We start from the raw sequence: 26,948 nt of genomic DNA, 5'->3' as shown, positions 1-26,948 counted from the left end.
AGTTTCAGACAAACTTTTCTTCACTGTCTTTTCTCACGGAAAACACCGTCAAGTCACCTGAGAATAAGACCAGCACTTTGTCTTTTTCTGTGAGCAAAAAACAAACACATTTCAACCTAGTTTCTGTTTATAATTTTCAGGTTTGGGGAACTCTTTGTATGTCTCCTTGTTGTATGTCATAAGATAAGAAATCCTGTAAGGACATGAAGAAAGCCCTTTCCACACACCTTCTTGTGATAATTTGATCATGTTAAATTACAAAAGTTGGCAAATTTAGTAAATGCTGTGTATGTAGTACATAATAATCAGGCAATATTAGCTAGACTACTAAAAAGAAGCTCTAATTGTTTATATTACAGTGTTTGTTCTTCGGAGAACTACTATAGGTTAGTGTTTCAGTAAAGTCATTAAGAGATTCATATGTTTATATATTTCAAATGTCACTTTTCTTGGATTTTTGGCTTTATATTTCATGTGGACATGACAGACATATATTTTTCTTTACAAAAACTATATTTTAGGTAAATCTGTTGAAACATACTGTAGATAATAAACATGTTTAACTTATAGAGCAGCTTCTACAGGTAGTGCTGCTGGACGTACGCTAAGTGATGTGGCCAGAATGTGGGTTTTTGAATTTATTGATATTTATTAATCTGTCAACACGTGTTGCTAAAAAAGGGCATATATTTTATGTTTTCTTTGTTTTGATATAATAAAAAGTTATGATAATAGTAGGGCAACAAATTGATTTGGCTTTTACTAACATCCGGTCAGATTATCACTTACATGCTCATAAAAAGAACAAATATTTACTTAATGGTCCCCTCTTCTTGCATGGGATTTCTGCATGTTTCCTTTTTATACATCCCAACATGTCTGTAAAAGGATGGCACACCTCACTTTAGAGTAAAAGGGCACATCAAAACGGTGGGCCCTGCAACCATTGTGTGTCAGGTCAGCTGCATGAGAACTAAAAGGCTTAAAAAGCTGATTGCGAATGAGAGCGACAGTGTGTCATGGTCATACGAATAAGGTGGACCCTTGGGCCATGATTTCTTTTTTTTCTTTTTTTAAAGTTTGACCCGATTGTTGCAGCCAGTCCACTACACTTCACTCTTTTACCACCTCCAGGCTGCACACACACACACACACACACACACACGCGCGTGCGCAAACACAAGTCACCTTGAGGCAGCAACATATGCAGCCTCACTTTGCCTCATTGTGTCTCTGTGTGTACATCTCGTTCTAATTGTTTTCGGTCCTCACAGACCAAGAGTGAGCGTGACTTCATGATCGCTGCCTGCTGATGAATCAGACCAAACGGACTCTGTGTTTGCCCAATCCAAATGTCTGTTTGCGTTGTTGGTTAGCCACTTTGAAGGACGGCGCCTGTGTGTCTTCACATGTGTCACTTTGAATAATTCACTTAAACAATTAGATTTTTTTTAATTTTTTATCATCTTTTTCTGCTCACAAGTTTAGTTGCACATTTGCTTTTCCTGTGTTTTCTACAGCAAATCAGCTTAGAGTTGTTCTTTCTGCATAAGCAGCACTGATGTGCTTTATGCTATCATTTTTCAAATTGAAAGTTCTGGGGCTCAGTTCCCCTAACTATATCACAATCTTCTTATCTGCATTGTTGGCTTTCCCAGTAGAAAAAGGGGATTATGGGAAATGCTGTGGCAAAGGCCTCTGTGAACTAAAGAGTAGAAACGTATGTATGCAGAAGAAAGGCTCATTTTGCTCATATTTAATTTTTTTATTCAATCACTTTGACACAATCGACCCAACCATGAGTCATAAAATGTAAACATTTCCCCCTAAATCAGTGCCATAAATGTAATGGAGTTTTAAAAATGACATGTGGCTTTCTGTTTTTTTTTTTTTCCACCATACCATGCATTTGTATTCAGCTGCCTTTACCCTGATAACACACAATAACATTCAGTTCAACAAATTGTGTTTAAAATTTACTTAATTAGTAAAGAGAGTGCACCTGGAAGGAAAAGGAAGTATTTTTTGGAACAAATAAAAACCTGAAAAGTGCAGCGTGCATTTATATCCAGCCCTCCTGAGTCAGTACTCTGTAGAACCATCTTGTGGCTGCAGGTCTTTAGAACTGACACATTACTCTTGAACAAATAGCTGAAGCTCAGTATGAGGAGAGTCTGCAAAATCCATTGTCAAGTCTTGTTGGAGATTCTGAATTTGAATTGAGCACTGTACTTTGACTAGGCCTTTCTAACACATCAATATGCTTTGACCCAAACCATTCCATTGTGTCCCTGGATGTATGGTCAGGCTTATTGTCTTGCTGTAAGGTGATCCCTGCTGAAGACAGTCATCCCCATAGCATGATGCTGCCATCACCATGTTTGTTTGGGGGATGGTGTGTTCAGGGTGAATACTAAATCTCACAGCATTTAGATACTGTGTTATTTTCCCAAGTGAAATCCCTACAAAATACATGTTTGTGTTTGCAACTTGGCAAAAAGTGAAAACATTTAAAGAGTAATGATAATTTTGCAAGGCACTGTATGTACTGAACTAATGTTCACTGAATGTATTCACATCTATGTGCGTGCAGCTGTTGTTATCTGCCTGCCAGCATGGAGTGCAGCACAGACACAGGGGTCAGGAGTATTCCTCAGGGACACCCTGACCTTGACCTCTATTCCATAACTCTTTGCTGCTGTAGATGACAGAAAAATAAGACTGTCAGAACATATAGGATGTGATTGGTGCGTCTTTGCTCCCTTAAAGTCCCCTGGAACCCTGATGGTTGTCGCCAGGGAAAGGCTGGACTTGGTGATGGTGGGGGAAGTAATTTTGTGGCTTGGAAATGGAGAATTTCAAAAGCCCTCCTGCAAACCATGCTGACATATATGTAGCAGAAGTTATTATTTTCCAGTCTCTTACAGACTTCTTATTTTTCCCTTCTCCCCGTCGGTCTTCCTTTCCCCTTCTGTCCATCCGGTCTATGTGAAGGAAGGATAAAGGTCGTCCTTTTGTCATCAAAACTCCAGATTAGTTTTGCCTCGGTGCATCTGACTCTGCTTTATCACTGTGGCCAGAGGAGCCACAAGGTTGAGCTCACGCCTCTGCAAGTAATAACTCCTACCAGCCGCTATTCCATTCTTTGCTGCTATCTCCTACACTACTATTACTACTCCATTCAGGGGTAGTGGGATTATTTTCATGGCACTGGCTTTATTGCAGTATATAGTGAAGACTGACAGGAAAGTGGGGTGCACAAGGATGTGTCATGCAACATATGTCACTAGCTGCAATCAACCTGACAAAGTTCTAAGAGTTGCTTTGGTCCTTGGAGACCCAGAGTAAAGTATAAATGAGCCGCTGACAGCGTGTCAGAAGCCAAACTGGGTTGTATTATAATATATCTGCATTGATGTGGTTTTGGAAGTTCTGAGATTTGATTACTTGGTGATTTTTGCTGAAAGTCAGTTTGGCTAATGGTGCAGCTGCGCAGAACGGTGAAATGAAGGACATTGCTGAAATGTTTCCTCTGGCTTCAGCTCTCAGAAAGCCTGCAAGATTGACAGAAAAAAGCTGCCAAGAGGGAATGGAGATCTTCGGAGGATTACGTAAATATGGCATGTGATCTAGGCAAGTATCTGGGAGAGCATGAATGTGGTGTAAGATGATTACACTGTCAATTAGAGCACATGAATTAGCTTACACCCTGTCTGCTCTCTGAGGAGTTTATTAACCTTTTTCCACTCGTGCAAACACTGCTGGCTCCGGCATCCAGCTGTAAGGGCTTCAGAGAGTCGAAGCTGACTGCAGGTCAGCTGGGATACATCATGGTCACTTACAGCATTCCAATTACATAGCCTTTTTGATACTATGCGCTATCACGCTCAGTTGGGTGAATTTTAAAATCTATAAAAATGTTTGGATTTTAATGACATTCATGTTTACAAGGAACAGTTTTATACTGACTAAAATGGGAAGCATCCTAGGGGAGAATGGGACCAACAGTGTTTTTTTTGTATTTGATAAACTGTAACAGTTTGGCAACATGTCTGTTTATTAAACAAGCTTTAGGACGGGCTGTATAAATGCCACTTCCAGTCTTCTACTGAGAAAATCATTTAACCATGAAGATAAAGCAAGTCCATATAAAATTACACAAGTATATTCCAACTTAATACTCAAAATTCATAATTGAGGTTTTCCTAAGATGGCACGATGATGTAATCACTTTTTATTAGTCAAAAACCTTTTAAATTGATTCTGTTTTTTATGATTTGATCTATTGATTATAATTATGAGGAGTTATAGTTAACTAACTCTCAAATACTGTCTAATATGTTCAAAGTTTAAAAGATAAAAGCTAACTCCCTCCTACAGAAAACAGGATCTAAATGAAATTGCGACAAAGCCATGATGCAAAGGCAGCTGGCTGTCCACGAGGAAATATTGATGTAGATTCAGCTTGTTGTTGAGTAAAAAGATAAATGGTACAGAAAAATGTTTTAGGTGATGGTTATGTTGCCTTTTTTCCATTTTGTACACTTATAATTTTGGTCATTTTGCCCCCAACTATTTCAGGTATGAAATAAAGATGTCTGACATGGAATGTTTCCTACTGTTAGTGCATCAAGTCGTATCAACCTTCGAGAGGTTCAAAAATCAATGAGTTAAATTCATTTTCTATAATCTACTCCTAGTTTACTGTAAGGGCATGTGGTTATATGACTTCATTGCTTAAAATCTAGCTGTAAGAAGCCACTTAGGTTAATCTGATCTGAACTGTGGTTTTAATTAGACCTATTTCTACAAGAGCTAACTGGCCCAAACGGAAAGTATATACAAACCTCAATAAAATCAGATTCAATTAGTTTATACAATACACTTCAGCATTTTTATGATTATTTTTTTGAAACTATATATTATTGTCTTATAATTTCAGAAGGCATCTTATTTTTCTTATTTTGAAAGTTTGGAATAGAATGAGGAAAGTTAGATTAGTGTCATGAGGTCCATTTCTTGTCTGCAACATGAGTCACTTGTCATCCTACTGAGTGACAGTAGGATGTGTGCTATCCGTTATGTGTAACAAAATTGTGGTGGGCAGTATTGTTTACTGACCTATAAATTAAAATTAAACATCCAATATGATAACAAACTCCCCTTTTCAGCACAATCAAACCTCAATATAAATAAAAATAAAAAAAGAAATACATAGAAAAAAAAACCAAAAGATCTATTATAAAAATTGTTGAGTTCCTAGCTAACAAGGTGGAAGCTCAATACAACTAATACTGTACCAACAGCTTTCATTAGGTAAATAACTGTATTTTCATAGAATTATTTTTATTAGTATTTATTTAGTCAGGTTTAAAAAATAGGGGCAAATGTACTACATATTTTTGAAAAAACTCTGAAGCATATGCCATCGAATAATTTGAGCAAGAATGCTGATTTGAGACAATCGTGCTTCAAGGGGCTACTATTTGTTAAATTTAAAGAAAAGATTAGATACAATACAAGTAGCTCAAATGAGAAAAAAAACTATATTTTCTTTCAAAGATAATACTGTCTAAGCAACATATGGACTTTATACCTGGGTACATGAAACAGCGCTGCTGCCATGCCGTATGCACAGTATCAAATCAGTTTATTGTGATTTTATTGCATAACTAATAGCATTACACAAAAAAGAATGTTTCTCTTGTATCTTCAACAGATTTGTGTTAATAGATAAATCTACTTCAAAAATGATCATGGAGGGTATGAAAAGTCTCTGACAATGTTTGGAGCTCTCATCTTGTGTGGATATGTTACCATTGTGAATATTAATGGACTGAGCACACAGCCTTGACGTATCCCAGTTTTAAACATGATGATGTTGGATATATTTTCTTCCAATGTGGACTGAATCACAGTCAGGAATATTAGATTTAGAAAACAATTGGCAGTGTTCACGCCAGGCAGGGAAAGTTTATCTATTGGTGTCGAAGAAATAGCAGTATTAAACAATGAGCTAAAATCTGTATATAGAATCCTTGCATGGTTGAGTTTATGGTACAACATTGACCTTGTCTCAGAAAGACAGAGGGGTATGTCTGTTGTAACACTTGAAAAGATTCCTTTAGGAAAACCTGTAAGACCAAAATCCCCTCCTTACTCAAAATATGGCCCTTAAGTTTCTTCAAGGAGTTTTACTGGCTGATTGTTAATGAATGGATATTAAATTGTAGCTTGGCTTGCATGACTGAGTGTAGATGGTCAAAGTTACCAATGCGAAAACCTAATTGGATTCCAATAGAATATCAAAGCAAAATTTACAAAAAATAACTCTCAATTGACTGCAATAAATTCAGTGCTTTGCATTAAAAAACTCTATTTACAATAGCTATAATTTCTCTTAATCCACTCATCATTTTAATCCTGCCGCAATACGGTTGAAAAACTCTTAAGAACCTACTGTACATACATAGCGGTATAATAATTGCAACAGTCTAATTTAAGTGTACCAGCAGCCACTAACTGTTCCAGAGTGGTGTTTCCAATGGAGAAAGCCATTTATTCTAAACGAATGGTGTCTTTTAAAGTCCGTATGCTCAGGGTGCAGAATGCAAACAGAAGCAGCTTGGTACCAGGGTCACAGAGAGACAAAACATACTGTACTGACTTCAGCTGCTTTAAATTATGTTGGTATGCTCTGAGTTTTACATGAAGAATGTGAAAGACGGATCAGACGGTGTGCTTGTAGTCCAGTTCACCCATGTATCCAAATCTGGGGGAAGGAGGAAATAAATTCCTAACGTGGACACGCCAAAAAGAGACGAACACAAATCAAAACAAAGCACGCAAACACAAAAGAGATCCAGAGAATGAGAAAGACAGAGAGAACAGCAGAGTCCCATCTGTCAAACAAATGTGAGGATGCTCCTAACACACACAAACACACACTGATGCACACACAGGCGCACCACAGCAACCATCATTTAGTCTGAACTTGAGCGATATCTGCATTTGTCCTTTAGCAGTGGGTCCTCAGGGGCCACTGTAGAAGTTGCATGGAAGTTTGTTTAGAGCTGAGCAAGTGTGTTAAGCTTTATGAGAGCCCCTGGGAGACACGGTAGCACACATACACACACATCTACGCACAAACATGCACAAGCTCAGGCACGAGGCTTGGGCGGCAGCTCGCAGTGGCCCCAACCAACACTGAGGAGTTTGTTGTCATAGCAACAGTAAAATGAGATGACTTTACTGTCAGCCGTAATGTTTCATGGCCCCCTTGCCGCTATGGCAACATAACAAGGAGGAAGAAGAGGAGACTGAGAGAAAGAGAGCATCAGAGGCATCTCTGCATTCCAGTGGACTCCTACCAGGAACAATGTCACTGCGATGTCCTTTCTTCCTCCTCAAGACAAACACCATCACAAATACACACTCCGACAAGCCTGTCAGAAACAAGCATCAAACACACACACACACACACCTTGAAAAGCCTATCAAACGCCCTATCCACCTCGCCCATCTCTTTGATTTTGCCGCTCTCTATTTTCAGCTCTGGCGCTATATCGTCGCCGGGCCAATTTGAATTAATTATGCTCAATGTCAATATTGGTGCAACAACGCTGTACCTCAGACAGGTACAGCTTGTTGAATAAGCACGCACTCTTGTCAGACAGCGGGAGAAGCGAAACGAGGAGAGTAACGATGGGAAGCGGGAGTGAGATCAAAGGCGCATCAGCTCCTGCTAAGCATTTTCCCGCGCTGTGGAGACAGTGGGAAGGAGCGCAGAGGTGACTGTGGGCCGGCCCGGCTATATGCGGCTGTGCATCACAGCTCTATATTTAGCTCAACAGCCTGTCAACACTGTTAAGCAGCTATCTGTGCTGATAAAAATGTGAAAAATGGAAGATAGGTGGAAGAGCGGCAGACACATAGAGGGGAGGGAGAAAAAAAAAAAAGGCAGGCGAAAGTGGAGATGAGTTGTTTTGCTCTGTCGCCATGGTGACACGGTAGCTGTGGCACACTGACAGTTGTCACGCTATGGCCGATCGCCGTGGGTGACAGCTGTCAGTCAATGGTGCAGAGTGAGGGGACAGATCGGCCGATGATCACCTTGGATTGGAGAGCGGTCGCGGCACACAGAGAAGGACCAGAACATATCAAGCCCTAATCCCCATGTCCTAATGGTGCTGCTCTGTGTGGATCTGAGTGTACATTCATACACCGGTAGAACAAACTGGTAGAATTTATACAAACTATATAGTTCATTTGGGTAGATTTTAATCAGTATTTCTGAGTTAAATCATCTAGGTTAAATAATCCAATTGTTTAAATGCATTTACTCATCTTAATTAGTTACAAATAATTCAGATAATTTTCTCCATCCTGTTATTCTTTCATTTTTAAAAAGAAACACAAAATCCCTGACAACCACAGGTAAGACCTGCTGTTCCAGAGCTTTGGAGTCGACTGTTTTGTCTTTCCCAGGTCATACTGGTGCGCCCAACACCAATATAAGAAAATATGCCAATAGGGTTGGTAAATGTCCCAATAGTATTATGTCTTCCAACAAGTAATCAAATACTAAATACTACACACTAATGGTGCCAAGGTGGTTGTACCAGTGCCAAAGATACATCTGAAGGTTGCAGGACATCGGCTCTCGAGCTCTGCGATTTGAAATTCCTGCTTTAAGTCGATAATGTTGGAGAAAATCTGCTCTGACACATTAAGGCAACCAGGCCCACTGCATACTATCTGCTAGGAAAGGACATGTTACATAAAACATCTTATCAAACTGTTTAGGTAGGATTTGTCAGTAAATAAAGTAGCCAAGATTGTTAGAATTGATCACATTTACAAACTAATATACTTGATTATAAAATAAATATTTTCAGGTTTTAATGCCTTCCAAAATTCCATTTTACAGGGTATGTGCTTTTGCTTTCATTCATGTTTGCATCAGTGTCGCTCTATGTGTGGATGTGTGTGTGTCTGTTCTCAGAGCAGATTAGGTTTTAGCTGGAGCTGCTGCTGGGCGCCTTCCCACAGCTGTCTGTGCTAGAGGACAATCAGAGGCCCAGTTGCGCGCCTTCTTCTGATTGTGGTGTGACGCTCAGGCCCGTTCCCCTTCAATTACTGCGCTCTGCCTGTGTGTAACGAGCTCGGCATTGCTCTTATGTTGGCAGGATAATGGTCTGATTGGAGCAGGGATGGAATTGAACTCACACTTTAATTTGTTTCTTTTCTTGGTAAATTACCCCAATCATGATCATGTCTTGTCACAGATATCCCGCTGTGGAACTAAGTCTCATCATTGGACGCTGTTTCTGATGTTGTAAGTCCAGGAATTTAAGATTTAAGAGGGTTTCTTTTCTGCTCCCAATTATCGCACCACCCCTGACAATTACATTTTCTCATGCTGCAGAGATGTTAAATCACCAACACAGTTTCTGAGCCCTTGCAACCATTAGACCTTTAACAGTTTTCACGTGTTATGACAGCAACCCCGTGTAATGTCAATACTGTGCTGTTACACTGGTAATTAGAGGGTAGTTGTACAAGGAAAGATTTCCTCAGCCGTTGAAGCACTAAATTTGCTGCACCAGTCAGAATTAGACAGAAAGCCTCAGAGGGAAATGATGATGCACATTTTTCCTCAGATGTAATTCAGTCTAATTGCAAAAGTGGTCAAAATCTCCTCCTTTTGACCTTTACAAAAGTGAAGGCTTAATATAACGAATGACTTGTGTTTCACAAGCTGACCTTCTTTCTATTCTTTCTTTGTCTCTCTCCTTCCACCTCTGCTGCTCTACAGGAGTGAGCCCTGGGCTGGATGGGACCCACTATGCCCCCCAGTAAGAAGGCCCAGAGCCCCAGCAGTGGAGCCAGTGCTTCGCAGGGCATGAGCCCGCCCTACCGGCAGGGGGATGCCACCGCTGCAGCGTCTGAGGCCGAGGCAGCCGACCTCTCTCTCTCCTTGTCTGCCTCCTTCTCCAAGGCCGAGGACGAGGAGCTCACCAGCCTCTCCTGGCTCCACGAGAGCACGGACCTCCTCAACAGCTTCAGCCACTCCGGGCTGCGTAGCGTTTCCCCTCTGCAGGATCCCGACAGTCAGCACCCCCGTTCGCCCTCCTCCTCGTCCCCGTCTCCAGACGACGTCCTGCTCGCCGATGCACACTCGGCGTACGACTTGGCGGCGGGGACCAACCGGAAACCTCCGTACTCCTTCAGCTGCCTGATCTTCATGGCCATCGAGGATGCGCCGAACAAGCGGCTGCCAGTGAAGGACATCTACGGCTGGATTCTAGAGCACTTCCCTTATTTTGCAAATGCTCCAACAGGCTGGAAGAACTCAGTGCGGCACAATCTGTCGCTCAACAAGTGTTTCAAGAAGGTGGACAAAGATCGCAGTCAGGTAAAGAAATCCACAATTCTGTTATCCCTTTCTCACCAAATCAAGTCAAGCACTGCTTATCTTATTGTTGAGCTTTTTGTGACCAGCTTTAACTTCCAGCACTGCAGCTTCAGGCCAGAAAGCTTTTTACAGGAGCAGATTAACTAACCACTCATGCTAGAACCTTTGGGTGGATTTATTGGGTTTTAATCAAATTAACTAAAAGGAGGTGAAGGTTTCAAAGTTCCAGGTGACTACTCACACCTACTCTGTAAACTGTCTTTCATAAAGGCAAACAGGCAATATTAATACATCTTTTGGCAAAGCATTTGATGAAAAAATGAGCATAAATGTTCACGCACTGTGGGTTTCTGCAGAAATTCAAAATACACTGAAAAGAGATACAAACTATTGTTTAGAAAATAACATCATAATGTTGCTGTGTTCAGAAAGTATTCATAATGCTTTAACATTTTTACTTTTTGTCATGTTACAACATCGAACTTCATTTTATTTTATACACAGTAGCAGAATTGTAAAGTAGAAGAAAAATCATACATGGCTTTCAGAAATCAAAATCTGAAAAATAGTTGATCACTTTTACTTAAGCACCTGTAAACAGAATCCTGCTCAGGAGGTGAAAGAATATGTCAGATGAGACCAAAATTATTATTTTTATTTATTATTTTAAAAATGAATATTTTGTACTACTTGCTGAAAGCTAGTCCGGTAAAAAGCTGATATTGCACATCTCCCTGTATGCATTATCTCACAGTGAAGCATAATGGTGGCAGCATTATGCTGTGCAGGGCCTACAAACAGGACAATCCTGGAAGAAAACCCGTAAAGGTGCGTTCACACCGAACGCGGATTCTGCGAATCTTTCGCCTCATTTGTGTGCTTTTGCCCGCTTGACATTCCGTGTGAACTCCGCGTTGCCATTTGGCAACAAGCGGCAACGCTTCGCCGCGTCATCAAATAGGAGGAGCTTCCATCTGCCGCTTGCTGGTTTCAACTGAACATGGCAGACATGGATTTCATGGATAATCACGGTGTTTTACCTGTGGAGAGCCGAGAAACGCCACCGACGTCAACCCCTGGGTTCACCAGATTCTTCAGGGACGGGAACAGTTCGGAAATTACCACCACCTACTCCAGGAGCTGCGTCTGGATGACAGTCGATTTCAGCAGTACTTCCGTCTCTCCAGGACCCAGTTCGAAGATCTGCTGTCCCGCGTCGGGAGACGAATTGGCCTCCTGGACAACAACTACCGGCACTATATCCCCGCTGCTGAACGCCTGTCCATCTGTCTTCGGTGAGTAAATAAATCTCAGCTCAATAAAAAAAACAGCCGATTTTTAATGTCCACATCTCCTAAATATAAGATATTTGCGCCTAAACATAACCAGGCCAGGTCCTTTCTGTACTTGTTTCGGTAAAAGTAATTAGTTGAGTCATACAACTCTGGCCTGCCGCACACCGCCACTATGATTTTGTCCTCCATTTTCACTGACAACCGCTTTTTCTCCGCTGCGGTCTTTCACTCTATGTCACAGCCACATCCAGTCCCTGATTGGTTGACGCGACGCGAATTTAGGAAAAAGTTCAGATTTTTCAACTCGTCCATCGCTCTCTTTCCGCTCCTGCTCCGCTCCCGCTTCGCTCGGCGTGCCTTCCGTGCCGCGTCCTTCGTCTCCTTCGCACCGCGCCGCTCCGCTCCTGAACGCGCCTCTACATAGGGATAACATGTAAATCGGCCGCTCCTATTGCAGAATCCGCGTTCGGTGTGAACGCACCATTAGAAGCTGCAGAAGCCTTCAGACTGGGATAAAGGTTCACATTCCAGCAGGACTTTGACTGTAAACATGCAACCAGAGCTACACTAAAATGATTTAGATCAAAGTATATTCATGAGTGAGAATGGCCTAGTCAAAGTCCAGAGCTAAATCTAGTTGACAATCAGTAGCAAGACTCCATCCCTGAGCTATTTGTCAAAGATGAATGGGCAACAAAATGCACAATTATGCAGTGCTCTGTTTGTTTCCTTAAAAAGTATTTGGCGGTAATGTGACAAAATGTGATCATATTTAAGAGCAAGGGAAAGCTCTCCATTTTGGCGTTTCACTTGGACAAAAAGACTTGTAGGTCATCTTAACCTTCCTGCAGCCCAGTCCACTCTTCCCCTGGTGGACAGCAAATGGGACAGCAAAACCCAGCTCAAAATCCGGCCGATTTTCATCAACATCTCTGGGAAGTTATTCCAGTCCAGGGACAGATCCCGATAACCTGGCCGCCATATAAAACTCATTACTGTATGAGTAAATACATTTTTTTTTTCAATGTGCTGGTGAAAGCTATCTTGCTCCAAATATGCACCCTAATTACAACCACAGTCATTGATTAATAATTACAGCTTATCCACATGTTTTTTAGAGGAACACCGGCCACACGTATCAGCCTATAATCACTCCATCATGTGTGGTTAGACCTTATTTCACAGCCAGACGGTTATCAGCCGCTTGCAGACACATTCAACGTGAAGTCAAACACATTCTGTATTTTGTCTACAGCTGTACCAGAATCGGCTTTATCAATAGTTGATGATCTCCGCTTTCATACTTCTCTTTCACTCCGACGTTCTGTGCTTCCCTGGTGGGAAGAGCATTTCGCTTTTGATTTAAGTCTTGATGCAGCCTTTAATACTGGCTTTCCCGAGCAGATTTTTGCTCAGGGTAAACTGGGAGCGAATCCCTCTCTCAATTAGTGCTAAATTAATACTGGAGGATTTAATAACACAGATGCCAGCAGCCTTCAGATCCCGTCCTGCCCAAGGGGTTGTTAGGTGGGGGACAAACGACGAGAATCAATGCTCGCGCTGATGGAGATTATACCAGAGGTATACCAGAGCTTTAACCAGAAAGGGATTTCAGTCGTGTGTGTGCGTGTGTGTGTGTGTGTATGTGTGTGTGTGGGGGGTGATAAACAAAATGGATGAAGGATGTAGAGGTCTCTGTGTGTGTTTGTGAGTGTGTGTTTCAGTGTGTTTGCGTGCGTGTGCTCACACTCTCGCGCTGGGCTGTCATCTGGCTCTTGACTACGACGGCCCAGAGTTTCTCTTGTATACATATCTCCATAGTAACAAGGTTGCAGTTGACATAAAAGTATGCTGTTGCTGTAGCAACGAGAAAACTGATTTGGCTTTACAGACTTGTATATAAATGTGTGGGTGTGTTTTTTAGAGGTGTTGAGATGGGGGGGGGGGGGGGGGGGGGGGGGTTAGTATATGTCCTCCTCTTATGTACACATATGTGATTGTGTGCATGTGCAGAGCAGCGTGTGAAGAGGTGATTCTGGCAAGGACGGCTTGTCTTGTCTTCCTGTCACTGCACACTGCTTAAGACAGCACGCTCATTAACCCCTCAAACCCATTCCCTCCTCTCTCTCTCTCTCTCTCTCTGTGTTTCTTGCACACAAGCAGACACAGGGCAATTCTGACACGCAAATAAACAAACGTACACCGACACATACACACACACACACTCCCCAACACACACGAATACATAAAAAGAACACAAAACACGCGCAGGAGCGCGGCGCTGGTGTTGAAATGAGGGCATATCTCTGCAGACTCTTACTCTACCTGCCAAGAACCGGGCTTTATCTGAAGCTGCAATTACAGAATCTCTGTAATTTCACTCAGACTCTGCCTTTTTAAACCTTTTTACCGAGAATATCTGCATGTGAATATTGCCCCCCCCCCCCCCCCTTACCTGTTTATTTCCTTTGAACCGAGCATGCAATTAAGGTTATAAGATCTCTTTCTGTATGCTGCATTAGGATTTACTCACTGCTCAACGTGGAGGAGAGCTGGAGATAAGAATCGCTGAAGGGGAGGTCATGTTATGGTTACGGGGGATAAATCGAGATCTGTTGGCGCTTACGAGGAGAACAGGGGAGAGCAGGGTGATGTGAACGCACCAAATTATATTTCCATCCATTTACAGAGGCGCAGATTAATATGACATTGGCCTATTTTTTCCAGTGGCTGTATTTCTGGGTCACATCCAGGTAGATGACAAGATGGGGGACTAGTTCAGAATAAGCCCACTGCGGCGTATTTTTGTGTTTGTCAGTGTTGGGTGTGTGTGCAAGGAGCACCTAGTTGCGAGCAAGAACATGAGAGAGAGTGTGAGTCTCGCTGTTGCCATGGCTTTGTTTACAAACAGGATTCTTCTCTGTGCTGAATGACATGCCTTAATGGCAAGTGTTGTTGCCCTCAGTCTTGTGGATCAGTGCTGGAGATCAATGTTGTAACAGCGCAACACACACACATAAACACACACATGGAGTCAGCAATATATCCCTCAAAGGCTCTTATGAAATCACAGCAGAGAGGCAGTTTTGTAATCTGAGACTCACTGTGAAGTCTCTCAGCATTGCACTTAAGTGTCACCCTGAACTTAACCTCACCCTGTTCAGATGAGAGCTTTCTTTCATGTTTTTACATTTAAACTGCTAGACTATTTCAGGTGAGGATACAATTGCTTGGTTAAAGTGGGGTTTTTTTTCTCATTGTTTTTCCTAAATTACACCTCCCAGAATATTGTTAAAGCAGCATAATACTGGATGCAATATTAAGATACTTTAGTAAAGGTTCTTTCACTGCACTTCATACTGCAAAAATTGGCACAGCTTTTTTTTCCTTCTTTTGTTGCAGACAAATAAACTTGCTGCCTGAAACATCCATAGATGCACTGATCAGAAGGTTGTGGCCAATGTCTCATCTCTGTAAAGCTTTAATTAGCCACTTTTGATTTTAGCCAATTAAGATTGAAAATTTTCTTTTTTACCCTTGCTTCCATAAGCGGTCATTAATTATTAATAATTTGAGCACAGACAACATCACGCTGTGTGAAGCTGAAAAAATAGGATTTTGCTAACATTTAAAGATAAAAAAATTTGAACAATTGAGAGTTTGCAATTTAATCCATGTTTGTCATCATATATTAGTTGCTAGCACGGTAAACAGGGGTAATAGGGGTGTAACGATACACCCAGCACACAAGACAAGATGATTTGGGGTCCTGGATACAAGACATGATTTTAGCAATGTCTTTGGAAAAACAACCAACCCCTTTTTAAGTTAAGTAAAGGTTTACAAACTGTGTTTTAATCACAAGAATTCAGCCTAGTTTTGACAAGTCCATATACTGAAGTTCTAATGCTTGTCTAAATTTAAGGTGCCAGAAACGTGTAGAAAATACTCTTTTGTATTTTCACAAATAGAATAAATGTTTCATTATTATAAAGAACTACCGTTCAGTGTATAGTTGTCCAATTTAGGTTTTATCCCTCCAAATATTTCAGATTTTGAACTAGAGATCAGCTAATGCATTCCTGTCGCAATAAAAGCGGTGAAATAGACCATCAATTTAGTGCTGCTACGTTCTGTCGCAAGCACCAACTCTAACATCATTAGAAGCTACGGTAGTGGCGGTATTCTTCCAGGGCTTCATATCTAGCCTCTCATCAACGTTTGATTCTCCTAATTAGTACCTAAAATGCTGCAACACAAACAACCATGGAGGCTTCTTCAGGTGGTGTCAGTTAAGTTGATGAGCAACATCAGAAAATGGTGTCAGGAGAAAGCAGGAAATAGTCTCTTTCTAGCTTCAAAATAAAATGCAAACACACATAAAGGAGGACTTCGAGCTAAAATCACTTTCTTTCATATCCTGAGGTCAGAATAATCACCTAAACTTTCTTTACCAGGTAGAGTCAGATGTTGGCTGCAGCTGAATTCTTCTGAATTCTTCTTGAGACTGAATATTTGGTGTTTTATTATCTTGTCACAACCATAGAGGCTGTCATTACTGAAAAATTGCTCTCTCTGTGTATTTTCATACAGTTACAGAACCAGCATTGTCAACTCCAGACCGTTGCATAACAGACAGAAGATAAAACCTGGAAAAGATTAAAACAGAACTCATTTTCTGTCGCAGCCTTCCTGTTATCTGGAGTCTCTTGCTCTCTTTTAGCCTCAATGCTGCAAAAGATAGGCTTGTCCGAGAAAACTGTTTCCTTTTAAATGCTTCATACATCTTTGCACAACTTCCACATTGAAGAGTGCACAACCTTTTAGAGGTCAGGTATGGTGTGTTCGCTGATCAGAAAATAATCAGATTTCTGAGGTTTTCGTCCTGTCTGTCACAGACCTCGAACAGGCAAGCCAAAAATTGTGGTTACCGATGGGCTGGTGTCCTGAAAAAGCCCCCTGTGCATCTCTTGTCAGGGTTTGTGTAGAGGACCCCGGAATGCAGACGAGCTGGCAGCATGATGGTAAGTAAAGATTTAATAAACAAAACTTACTTCAGTGGCAAACCAGACATGGGCAGGCTGGCAAGACAGGCTTGGCATGAGTAAAGGACATGACATGAATAGAGATGAATGATCCAAAATGTTTCCGCGAGGTATGAACAGAACAGATGTGTATATATAGAACAAGAACCAGGTGAAACATGGAGACTGAATGCTTGGTGCAGGTGAACCGAATGAAGTTAATTGACAGTTAAGTTAACTTGACAAAACATGAACTAGAAGACAAAAACTAAAGCATGACCAGGATAATAATAAACAGAAGCATGATTCAAAACCTATGAAGAAGAAGAATCCAAAAACACCCACAAATCATGACAGAAACCCCCTCCCCTCAAGGGTGGATACCAGATGCCCACAAGAGTCCAGACAAAAACCAAAAACAACCCGAACAGGGTGGACGGAGGGGGTCTCGGCAGGAGGGCCAGAGACAAAAACCAAAACACAAAGTTCAGGCGGGCAACCAGGACGTCGCCCGCGCAGGCACAAAGTTCAGGCGGGCAACCAGGACGTCACCCGGCGCCGGCACAAAGTTCAGGCAGGCGACCAGGATGTCGCCCCGTGCAGGCACAAATGTCAGGAGGTTGTCCTGCGTAGGCACACAGTTCAGGCGGGTGCCAGGACATGCACCACAGAGTCCTGGGCGGTCAGTGGCAAAGGCGAGGAGGCCGACAGAGGCGTAGAGACCGTGGAGGCTGGCGGCAAAGACGTGGAGGCCGACAGAGGCGAAGAGACCTTGGAGGCTGGCAACAAAGAGGTGGAGGCTGACAGAGCCATAGAGACTGTGGCGGCCAACGGCGAAGGCGAAGACAAGGAGGCCAGCAGAGACGTAGAGACCTTGGCGGCCGGCAACGAAGGAACAGACGGCCTGGAGGTCGGCCGAGCAGAGTAGAGGACCCTCGTGACGGTAGATCAGGAGGTCGACCATGGAGCATAGAGGACCCTCCAGAAACTCGGTGAAACTCCGGAGGCTTGGAGTCAGGCTTGGAGTCAAGCCTGGAGTCAAGCTTGGCCTTCCCAGTGCCTGGCGATCCCTCAGAGACTGAAGCAGAGCCTGGCGATCCCTCAGAGGCTGAAGCAGAGCCTGGCGATCCCTCAGAGACAGATGCAGCGCAGACGGGACCCACGGAGACTGAAGCAGCGCCGTCGGGAACCTCGGAGACAGATGCACAGTCTGGGGGACCCTCGGAGGCCAGAACGAGGACAAGCTGCTCCTTGAACCCCTCAGAGACAGGATCCGGCAGCGCTTCCTCCTCAAACCCCTCGTCTCTGGGTTCAGAGGCCAGGACGAGTACGAGCTCCTTCTCAAACCGCTCAGGAACAGCCTCAGTGGCTTGAGCAGGGGATGAGGCGTCGCCGGGACCCTCAGTGGCTTGAGCGGCGGCTGAGACGTCGCTGGGACTCTCAGTGGCTTTGGCAGGAACTGAGGCATCGCCGGGACCCTCAGTGGATTGGGCAGGAGCCATGGCGTCGCCGGGACCCCCGATGACTTGAGCTGAGGCGTCCCTCTTCCGACGTCCTCTGTGGCATGTGGAGGGGGTTGAGGCAGACTTGGGCGTCGCTCTGGAGCCTTGGCGACGGCTGAGCTGCAGCGGCGCCCTGGAGACCTGGTGTGGGCTGCTCAGTATCAGCTCCCTGGAGATCTGGCATGGGCTGCTCGGCAGCAGCAGAGCTGGGAAGAAGGTGGAGAAGGGCGCTGAACTGCCTCACGCTCCATCTGGTCCAGCAGTAGTGGAGAGGGCAGCACCTCCAGATCGGCTCATCGCCTCCTCCATCTGCTGCTGAGCTCAGCGATCCCTGGCGCTCCCCTGCCTACCGTCCGCGAGGTCCATGTTTGGCAGAAACGTTCTGTCAGGGTTTGTGTAGCGGAGGACCCCGGAATGCAGACGAGCTGGCAGCATGATGGTAAGTAAAGGTTTAATAAGCAAAACTTACTTCAGTGGCAAAACAGACATGGGCAGGCTGGGAAGACAGGCTTGGCATGAGTAAAAGACATGACATGAATAGAGATGAATGATCCAAAATGTTTCCGCGAGGAATGAACACAACAGATGGGTATATATAGAACAAGAACCAGGTGAAACGAGGAGACTGAATGCTTGGTGCAGGTGAACCGAATGAAGTTAATTGACAGACAGGAGAGAACACAACGTGACTGGAGAAAAACAGAAATTCAAGGATACAAACTAATAGAAACATAACTAGAAAATCATGAAACTAAAGCATAACCAGATCCAAAAACCTAACTTGACAAAACATGAAGTAGAAGACAAAAACTAAAGCATGACCAGGAAAATAATAAACAGAAGCATGCTTCAAAACCTATCAAGAATAATAATAAGAAGAAGAACCCAAAAACACCCACAAATCATGACATCTCTAGGAACATCTCGTGTTAAAAAGTTCTGAATTTGTTGGCAAAATCCTGAAGATGAAAAAGCGAGTTGTTAATTTTCATCAAGATATCGATTATTTTATTCTATAGGCGAGGGTTTCTGCTGTTAGTCAAGACCAAGGAAATCCTATACCTTTATCTTTATACATTAAGTGAGATTGTATTTGAATTAAACTGGACTTCCTGTCCAGTGGAGTTTAATAAATGAACTAAATGGAACAAAAGTTGAAATTGCCCTTGACCATGTTAAAGGATTAATTAAAGTTGTCCTAGCTAGTATAACTACTTATAAAAATCCATATTAAGGTTGTCAGTTGTAAAAGTTGTAGAAAATGTATCTGCAACTGCAGATTATGAGCCAGCTGCTGTTTTCAGTGGAAGAGCTCATCTTTCCTCTCACACCTGCCCAACATCATTGAAAAGAATTAACTACACAGTAAACATAAGAAAGTATTTAGTGCCTAATTAGAAAGGTATTTCTCCCAGGTGTCAATAGAGAACGGGTGTTACAAAATGATCCTTGGTGCTTGAATGAAAGATGACTTCCTTTCAATGGATGGGGAATGTCACTAAATGAATTGTTGATGACCGTGATTGTACTACTAAATTGATTTAGTTTTTGATTATCACTCTCAACTCCTGTATTAGAATGAGTCTGCCTAAACTAGTTATTACTTGTTGGATGGCTCAACATAATCATCAATTAAAAAGAGTTCAGAACTTGTCTGAAATATTTCCAAAGTGTTGAAGAAACTTGCACTTACACATTGACAAGCAGTAGAAAAATGTATGGCGACTAGAGACTGAAATGTAAAAATCAAAATGGAATTAAAAAAATGAAAATTGTCTTTTTAGCTCAAGGGTTGAGAATCATGCAGAATAACTCATACTCTGCTAACGTTACCACACTTTGCCATGTTATAACCACAAACTTCCTTTTATTTTAGTAGAATTTTCTGATAGAGCAGCACATTGTACTGCATAGTTGTGAAATTAAAGGAATAAGAGATTAATGATTTTTAAAATCTGAAAATTGTGGCTGGCATTTGTATTCAGTCACCTGGCAAAGTTGTGCCAAACAGGATTTCCAATGGCATCTCCTAAATAATGTCTTTCTTCTTTCCACTCTTCCATAACAGTCATATTCGTGGAGCTCACGATTAATAGTTGTCCTGCTGACTGATCCTCCCACCTGAGTTGTACATCTATGCAGCTTCTCCGAAGTTACCAGGGCCCCTTAGCTGCTTCTCTGATTGAAGCTCTTCTGCACGGCCAGTCCTTTCAAGTCGATCGCCATGGGGAGCGGTACCATGCTGCTGATTGTTCAGTGATGCTCTCTACCTTCCATGTACTTCTCTTAGGCCTTCACAGAACAGCTGGATCTGTACAAGGATTACATTGCGCAGAGGTGGACTTTACCTTCAGAAGTCACCTTCTGAAGGCCATTGGTTGAACTGGGTTTCATTTAGCGGTGTCGGTTAAATATGTTGAACACAGATGCATGCAACACAATGTTGAAAACATATCACATAAAATCCCCAATAATGTACATAGAGGTATGTGGTTGTAGCATAACTAAATATTGACTATTATCATTAATTTACTCAGGTTGTCGAAATATAACCAAATCAGAAGATGACACAGATTCGATGCACAGAATTAGATTGAAATGAGGTTTTATTGTTCCAACTTAGGTAGACCTTGATTAGAGATGTTAGAAGCCAGAGGATGAGGAAGCCCCAAGGATCCGAGCAGAGAGAGAGTGTTCTGGCGGTGGAAATATTTACAGTGCACATTTCCTGAAGAAGAGTTCCATATGGCGACAGGCAGGCAGACAGATGGGCAGATCGACAGGAAGGCAGGACAACAAGCGATCAGGCAGGCTGACAGAAGTCCACATAACAGAGACTATGTTCCAGCAACAGACTGTGTCAGCAGCTGTCTTAAAAAGCCATGAGCTCATTAGCTGGATGAGTTGCAGCTGAGAACAATGAAGTGCCAGAACCAGCCAGCAGAGATCTCACAGTACCCTCCCCTCAACGATTGCCTCCAGGCAATCCCGAACGTTTCTCCGGATGACGTCTGTAAAAAGATGTAATGAGAGCAGGGTCCAGGATAAGAGAACGAGGTACCCAGGTTCTTTCTTCAGGTCCATATCCAGCCCAATCCACAAGGTACTGAAAACCACGCCCCCTACGTCGAACATCCAGGATACGATTGACCGTGTAAGCTGGATGGTCATCAATGAGACGAACAGGGGGAGGGAGCTTGGTGGGTGGATTCAGGGGACTTTCCGATACTGGCTTGATCTGTGAAACATGAAAGGTAGGATGAATGTGCATAGAAGCTGGCAACTTGAGTCTCACCGCAGAAGGGTTGATGATCCTTTCTATGACAAAAGGACCGATGAAACGGGGGGCCAACCTTCGAGTAGTATCCTTTAATTTAATATTCTTGGTGGAGAGCCAGACCTTCTGATCAATGCAGTAGACCAGTGCAGTGGAACGGTGACGGTCAGCAAACCTTTTATTCTGTTCCAAAGTGCGTAGAAGTGTCCTCCTGGTCTGACGCCAGATCTTACGACACCTGGAGATATAATGCTGAACAGAGGGGACAACAGTGTCAGGTTCAATACTGGGGAATAATGGAGGTAGATAGCCCAGAGAAATCTCAAAGGGAGATAAACCAGTAGCAGAGGAAGTATGAATATTATGGGCATATTCTATCCAAGTGAGATGTCTACACCAGGAAGAAGGGTTGTCATTAATCACACATCTCAATGCTACTTCCAGTTCCTGATTGCATCTCTCAGTCTGCCCATTAGACTGAGGGTGGTAACCAGATGAAAGGCTTACGGTAGCACCAATAGCCCTACAGAACTCCTTCCAGACTTGTGAAATGAACTGGGCCTCGGTCAGAGACAATATCCAAGGGCATGCCATGAATACGGAAGACATGAAGAACCAGAAGTTGAGCAGTCTCCAATGCAGACGGAAGCTTAGTTAAGGGAATAAAATGAACAGTCTTAGAGAATCTATCAACAACGGTAAAGATGACTGTGTTTCCGTCAGATGGCGGGAGACCAGTGACGAAGTCAATAGAGATGTGGGACCATGGGCGACTGGGGGTAGACAGAGGTTGAAGAAGACCAGCAGGAGGTTGATTTGAGTTCTTGTTACGGGCACATGTGGGACAAGCTGCGACAAACTCTCTAATGTCGGGATTCATAGTGGGCCACCAGAAATACCTCTTGGTAAAAGTGATCATACGATTAATCCCCGGATGACAGGTAAGTTTATTATTATGAACCCAATCCAGAACTTTATTGATGACGGAGTTCGGAACGAACAGTTTGCCTACAGGACCAGTACCTGGGTCTGGTTCAGATTGTTGTGCCTCCCTGATGTCCTTTTCAATGGCCCAGGTGAGGGCGCCCACAATGCAGGATTCCGGTAAGATGGAAGCTTCAGTCTTGGAATGCTCAGAATGAGAAAATTGGCGAGAGAGAGCGTCGGGCTTGATGTTCTTGGAGCCGGGTCTGTAAGAGATAGAAAAATTAAAACGAGCAAAAAACAGGGACCAACGGGCTTGTCTGGAGTTAAGACTCTTGGCATTTTGGATGTAAGAGAGGTTTTTATGGTCAGTCCAAATGAGAAAAGGGACTTCCGCCCCATCTAACCAATGCCGCCACTCCTCAAGCGCCAACTTGATAGCCAGAAGCTCTCGATTTCCCACATCGTAATTCTGCTCTGCTGACGACAAATGACGAGAAAAATAAGCACAAGGATGCACCTTGTTGTCTATAGGAGAACGTTGAGACAAGATGGCCCCTACTCCAATGTCAGAAGCATCAACCTCCACAATGAATTGCGCACTAGGATCAGGATGAGTCAGAATGGGTGCAGAAGAAAACTAAAGTTTTCAATTTGCAAAAAGCTTTCTCTGCCTCAGGGGACCAATGGAATGTCTTCAGAGAGGAGGTAAGTTGAGTGAGAGGCACAGTGACCTGACTGTAGTTCTTTATTAACCTTCTATAAAAATTTGCAAAACCTAAGAACCTTTGGAGTTTCCTGCGATCCGTTGGAGTAGGCCACTCTGCCACTGCCTTGGTCTTCTCAGGATCCGTTCTGTACCTGCCTGCTTCAAAAATAAAACCCAAGAAGGTCACAGAAGAAACACCGAATTCACATTTTTCGGCTTTTACAAAGAGTTGGTTTTCATAAAGCCTCTGGAGTATGGTCCTGACATGCTGGTGATGCTGATCAATGTTCTGAGAGAAAATCAAAATATCATCCAGATAAACAAACACAAAGAGGTTGAGGAAATCACGGAGAACATCATTTATAAGAGCCTGAAAAACAGCGTTAGTCAATCCAAAAGGCATCACCAAATATTCAAAATGTCCCAGGGGAGTCTTGAAAGCTGTCTTCCACTCGTCACCCTCTCGGATCCGAACCAGATGATACGCATTGCGCAGGTCGAGCTTGGTAAAAATCTTGGCAGAGTGTAATTGGTCATGTATAGAATCAATGAGTGGTAAGGGGTACTTATTTTTGATTGTGATTTGATTCAACCCCCTATAATCAATGCAGGGTCTTAATGTGCCGTCTTTCTTCCCCACAAAGAAGAAGCCGGCGCCAACGGGGGAGGTAGATGGCCGAATGATCCCGGATGCTAAGGAATCCTCAATGTACTCCTTCATGACTCTTCTCTCCGGTCCAGAGAGATTGTATAGTCTGCTGGATGGTAACGGAGCACCTGGAAGGAGATCAATAGCACAGTCATAGGGGCGATGCATGGGTAAAGAAAGAGCCCCTTGTTTACTAAAAACAGATGCAAGATTGTGGTATTCAGGAGGAATCTTAGACAGATCAACAGGCTCAGGTGGTTCAATTTGTTTGCTAGAGTGAGAGACAGCAGTCTTTAGACAATTCTGGAGACAGTAATCACTCCACTTCTCTACTCTGCCATCCACCCAATTAATCGCGGGATTACGTCTCTGCAACCACGGAAATCCTAGAACCAATTGTGGGGAGATAGAGGAGACAACAAAGAACTCACCCCATTCATGGTGGTTACCTGAGGTAATGATGTGAAAGTGGGGCACTTTAAACTTCACCTGAGATATGGTTTGACCAGTGATGCCCGAAACAGAAAGGGGGTGGTTGAGAGACTGAGAAGGTATCTTAAGTTTGTCAACTAGATCCAAGGAAATAAGATTCTGTTCCGCACCAGAATCAATAAAAGCATCCACTGGACACTTTTCTTGGCCAATAATAATAGTGACTGGAAAACACAGACGAGATACAGGGGAAAAATGGGACATGCTCATCAAAGTCCCCTGACCTATTGACGAGCCCCCTCTTTTCCCTTCTTAGGGCATCTTGCAACATAATGTCCACCTTGTCCACAATACAAACAAAGACCAGGCCCAAAACGACGTTGTCGCTCTTCAGGAGAGAGACAAGTGTGACCAACCTGCATAGGCTCAGGTTCCACAGATCCCTCCGAAGAGGAAGTGGGTGTATCAAGGTAAGCGGTCCGAGGTGCCATAAATGCTGCCACTCTGACTTATGATTCCTCTCTGCTTGTCTCTCTCTTAGGCGGTTGTCAATACGGATTGACAGTTTGATTAAATCATCCAGTCTCACGGGTTGATCTCTTAAAACCAACTGGTCCTTTATCTGATCTGTAAGGGAATTCACAAAAATACCCACCAAAATTATTAGGGTTGCCATCAAAAAGTTCAGACGGACGGAAATCAGGTTCTCGGATTCCGGACGAGTGGGTTGTGGGTGGCTGAGGATTCTCAGAACGAGCTGGAGGATTGGAAGGAGCGGGTGAGAGTTTGGTTAATATTTCACTTAAGGCATGTACCATACCACCAAGTTCCGTGAGATGGGCATCTGTCGTCCTTTGTTGTTGTAGCAACTGTTGAAGCATGGTCTCAGTGGATTGGAGGCGTTCCCTCCAGGAGGTCTGTTCATCTTCATCTGATTTGTTTTTCGACATGTCTGCTGGCTGGAACATACTATCATTAATTTACTCAGGTTGTCGAAATATAACCAAATCAGAAGATGACACAGATTCGATGCACAGAATTAGATTGAAATGAGGTTTTATTGTTCCAACTTAGGTAGACCTTGATTAGAGTTGTTAGAAGCCAGAGGATGAGGAAGCCCCAAGGATCCGAGCAGAGAGAGAGTGTTCTGGCGGTGGAAATATTTACAGTGCAGATTTCCTGAAGAAGAGTTCCATATGGCGACAGGCAGGCAGACAGATGGGCAGATCGACAGGAAGGCAGGACAACAAGCGATCAGGCAGGCTGACAGAAGTCCACATAACAGAGACTATGTTCCAGCAACAGACTGTGTCCGCAGCTGTCTTAAAAAGCCATGAGCTCATTAGCTGGATGAGTTGCAGCTGAGAACAATGAAGTGCCAGAACCAGCCAGCAGAGATCTCACAACTATGAATGCAAGCTTTTCCCTATTGCCACAGAGCAAAACGGTCAGACATGGTGTGCTGGAGACACTTTGACAGATACCCTTATAAGCAGAGGATCACACAATAGAAGGTGGTGTGCTCTGATCATCTCACACCTTCAGCAAGTCAGACTATGTCTCCGTTTGGCTTTAGGGTGTTTTGTCACAGCTCAGTGCTTTCTGAAAATGATTCCCTGCCTTTAAGATCTACAGGTCCTTCTCAAAATATTAGCATATTGTGATAAAGTTCATTATTTTCCATAATGTCATGATGAAAATTTAACATTCATATATTTTAGATTCATTGCACACTAACTGAAATATTTCCGGTCTTTTATTGTCTTAATACGGATGATTTTGGCATACAGCTCATGAAAACCCAAAATTCCTATCTCACAAAATTAGCATATCATTAAAAAGGTCTCTAAACGAGCTATGAACCTAATCATCTGAATCAACGAGTTAACTCTAAACACCTGCAAAAGATTCCTGAGGCCTTTAAAACTCCCAGCCTGGTTCATCACTCAAAACCCCAATCATGGGTAAGACTGCCGACCTGACTGCTGTCCAGAAGGCCACTATTGACACCCTCAAGCAAGAGGGTAAGACACAGAAAGACATTTCTGAACGAATAGGCTGTTCCCAGAGTGCTGTATCAAGGCACCTCAGTGGGAAGTCTGTGGGAAGGAAAAAGTGTGGCAGAAAACTCTGCACAACGAGAAGAGGTGACCGGACCCTGAGGAAGATTGTGGAGAAGGGCCGATTCCAGACCTTGGGGGACCTGCGGAAATAGTGGACTGAGTCTGGAGTAGAAACATCCAGAGCCACCGTGCACAGGCGTGTGCAGGAAATGGGCTACAGGTGCCGCATTCCCCAGGTCAAGCCACTTTTGAACCAGAAACAGCAGCAGAAGCGCCTGACCTGGACTACAGAGAAGCAGCAATGGACTGTTGCTCAGTGGTCCAAAGTACTTTTTTCGGATGAAAGCAAATTCTACATGTCATTCGGAAATCAAGGTGCCAGAGTCAGGAGGAAGACTGGGGAGAAGAAAATGCCAAAATGCCAGAAGTCCAGTGTCAAGTACCCACAGTCAGTGATGGTCTGGGGTGCCGTGTCAGCTGCTGGTGTTGGTCCACTGTGTTTTATCAAGGGCAGGGTCAATGCAGCTAGCTATCAGGAGATTTTGGAGCACTTCATGCTTCCATCTGCTGAAAACCTTTATGGAGATGAAGATTTCATTTTTCAGCACGACCTGGCACCTGCTCACAGTGCCAAAACCACTGGTAAATGGTTTACT

The 26,948-nt window shown here is 43.3% G+C and overlaps 1 protein-coding gene across 1 annotated transcript in view; it reads left to right on the top strand.

The window, feature by feature from the left end:
• LOC124881826 (forkhead box protein N3-like) overlaps positions 1-26,948 on the top strand; it is a 111,112-nt gene that overhangs the window by 38,405 nt on the left and 45,759 nt on the right. The window contains exon 2 of the mRNA XM_047387648.1: positions 9,818-10,417. Within this exon, the coding sequence (XP_047243604.1) occupies positions 9,836-10,417 (582 nt within the window). The 5' untranslated portion in view covers positions 9,818-9,835. The remainder of the gene's footprint in view (positions 1-9,817; positions 10,418-26,948) is intronic.

The sequence above is a fragment of the Girardinichthys multiradiatus genome, chromosome 15, assembly GCF_021462225.1.
Source record: "Girardinichthys multiradiatus isolate DD_20200921_A chromosome 15, DD_fGirMul_XY1, whole genome shotgun sequence".
NCBI lineage: Eukaryota > Metazoa > Chordata > Actinopteri > Cyprinodontiformes > Goodeidae > Girardinichthys > Girardinichthys multiradiatus.
Note: the sequence above shows the minus strand (reverse complement) of the source record. Positions and strands in the feature narration are given on the sequence as shown.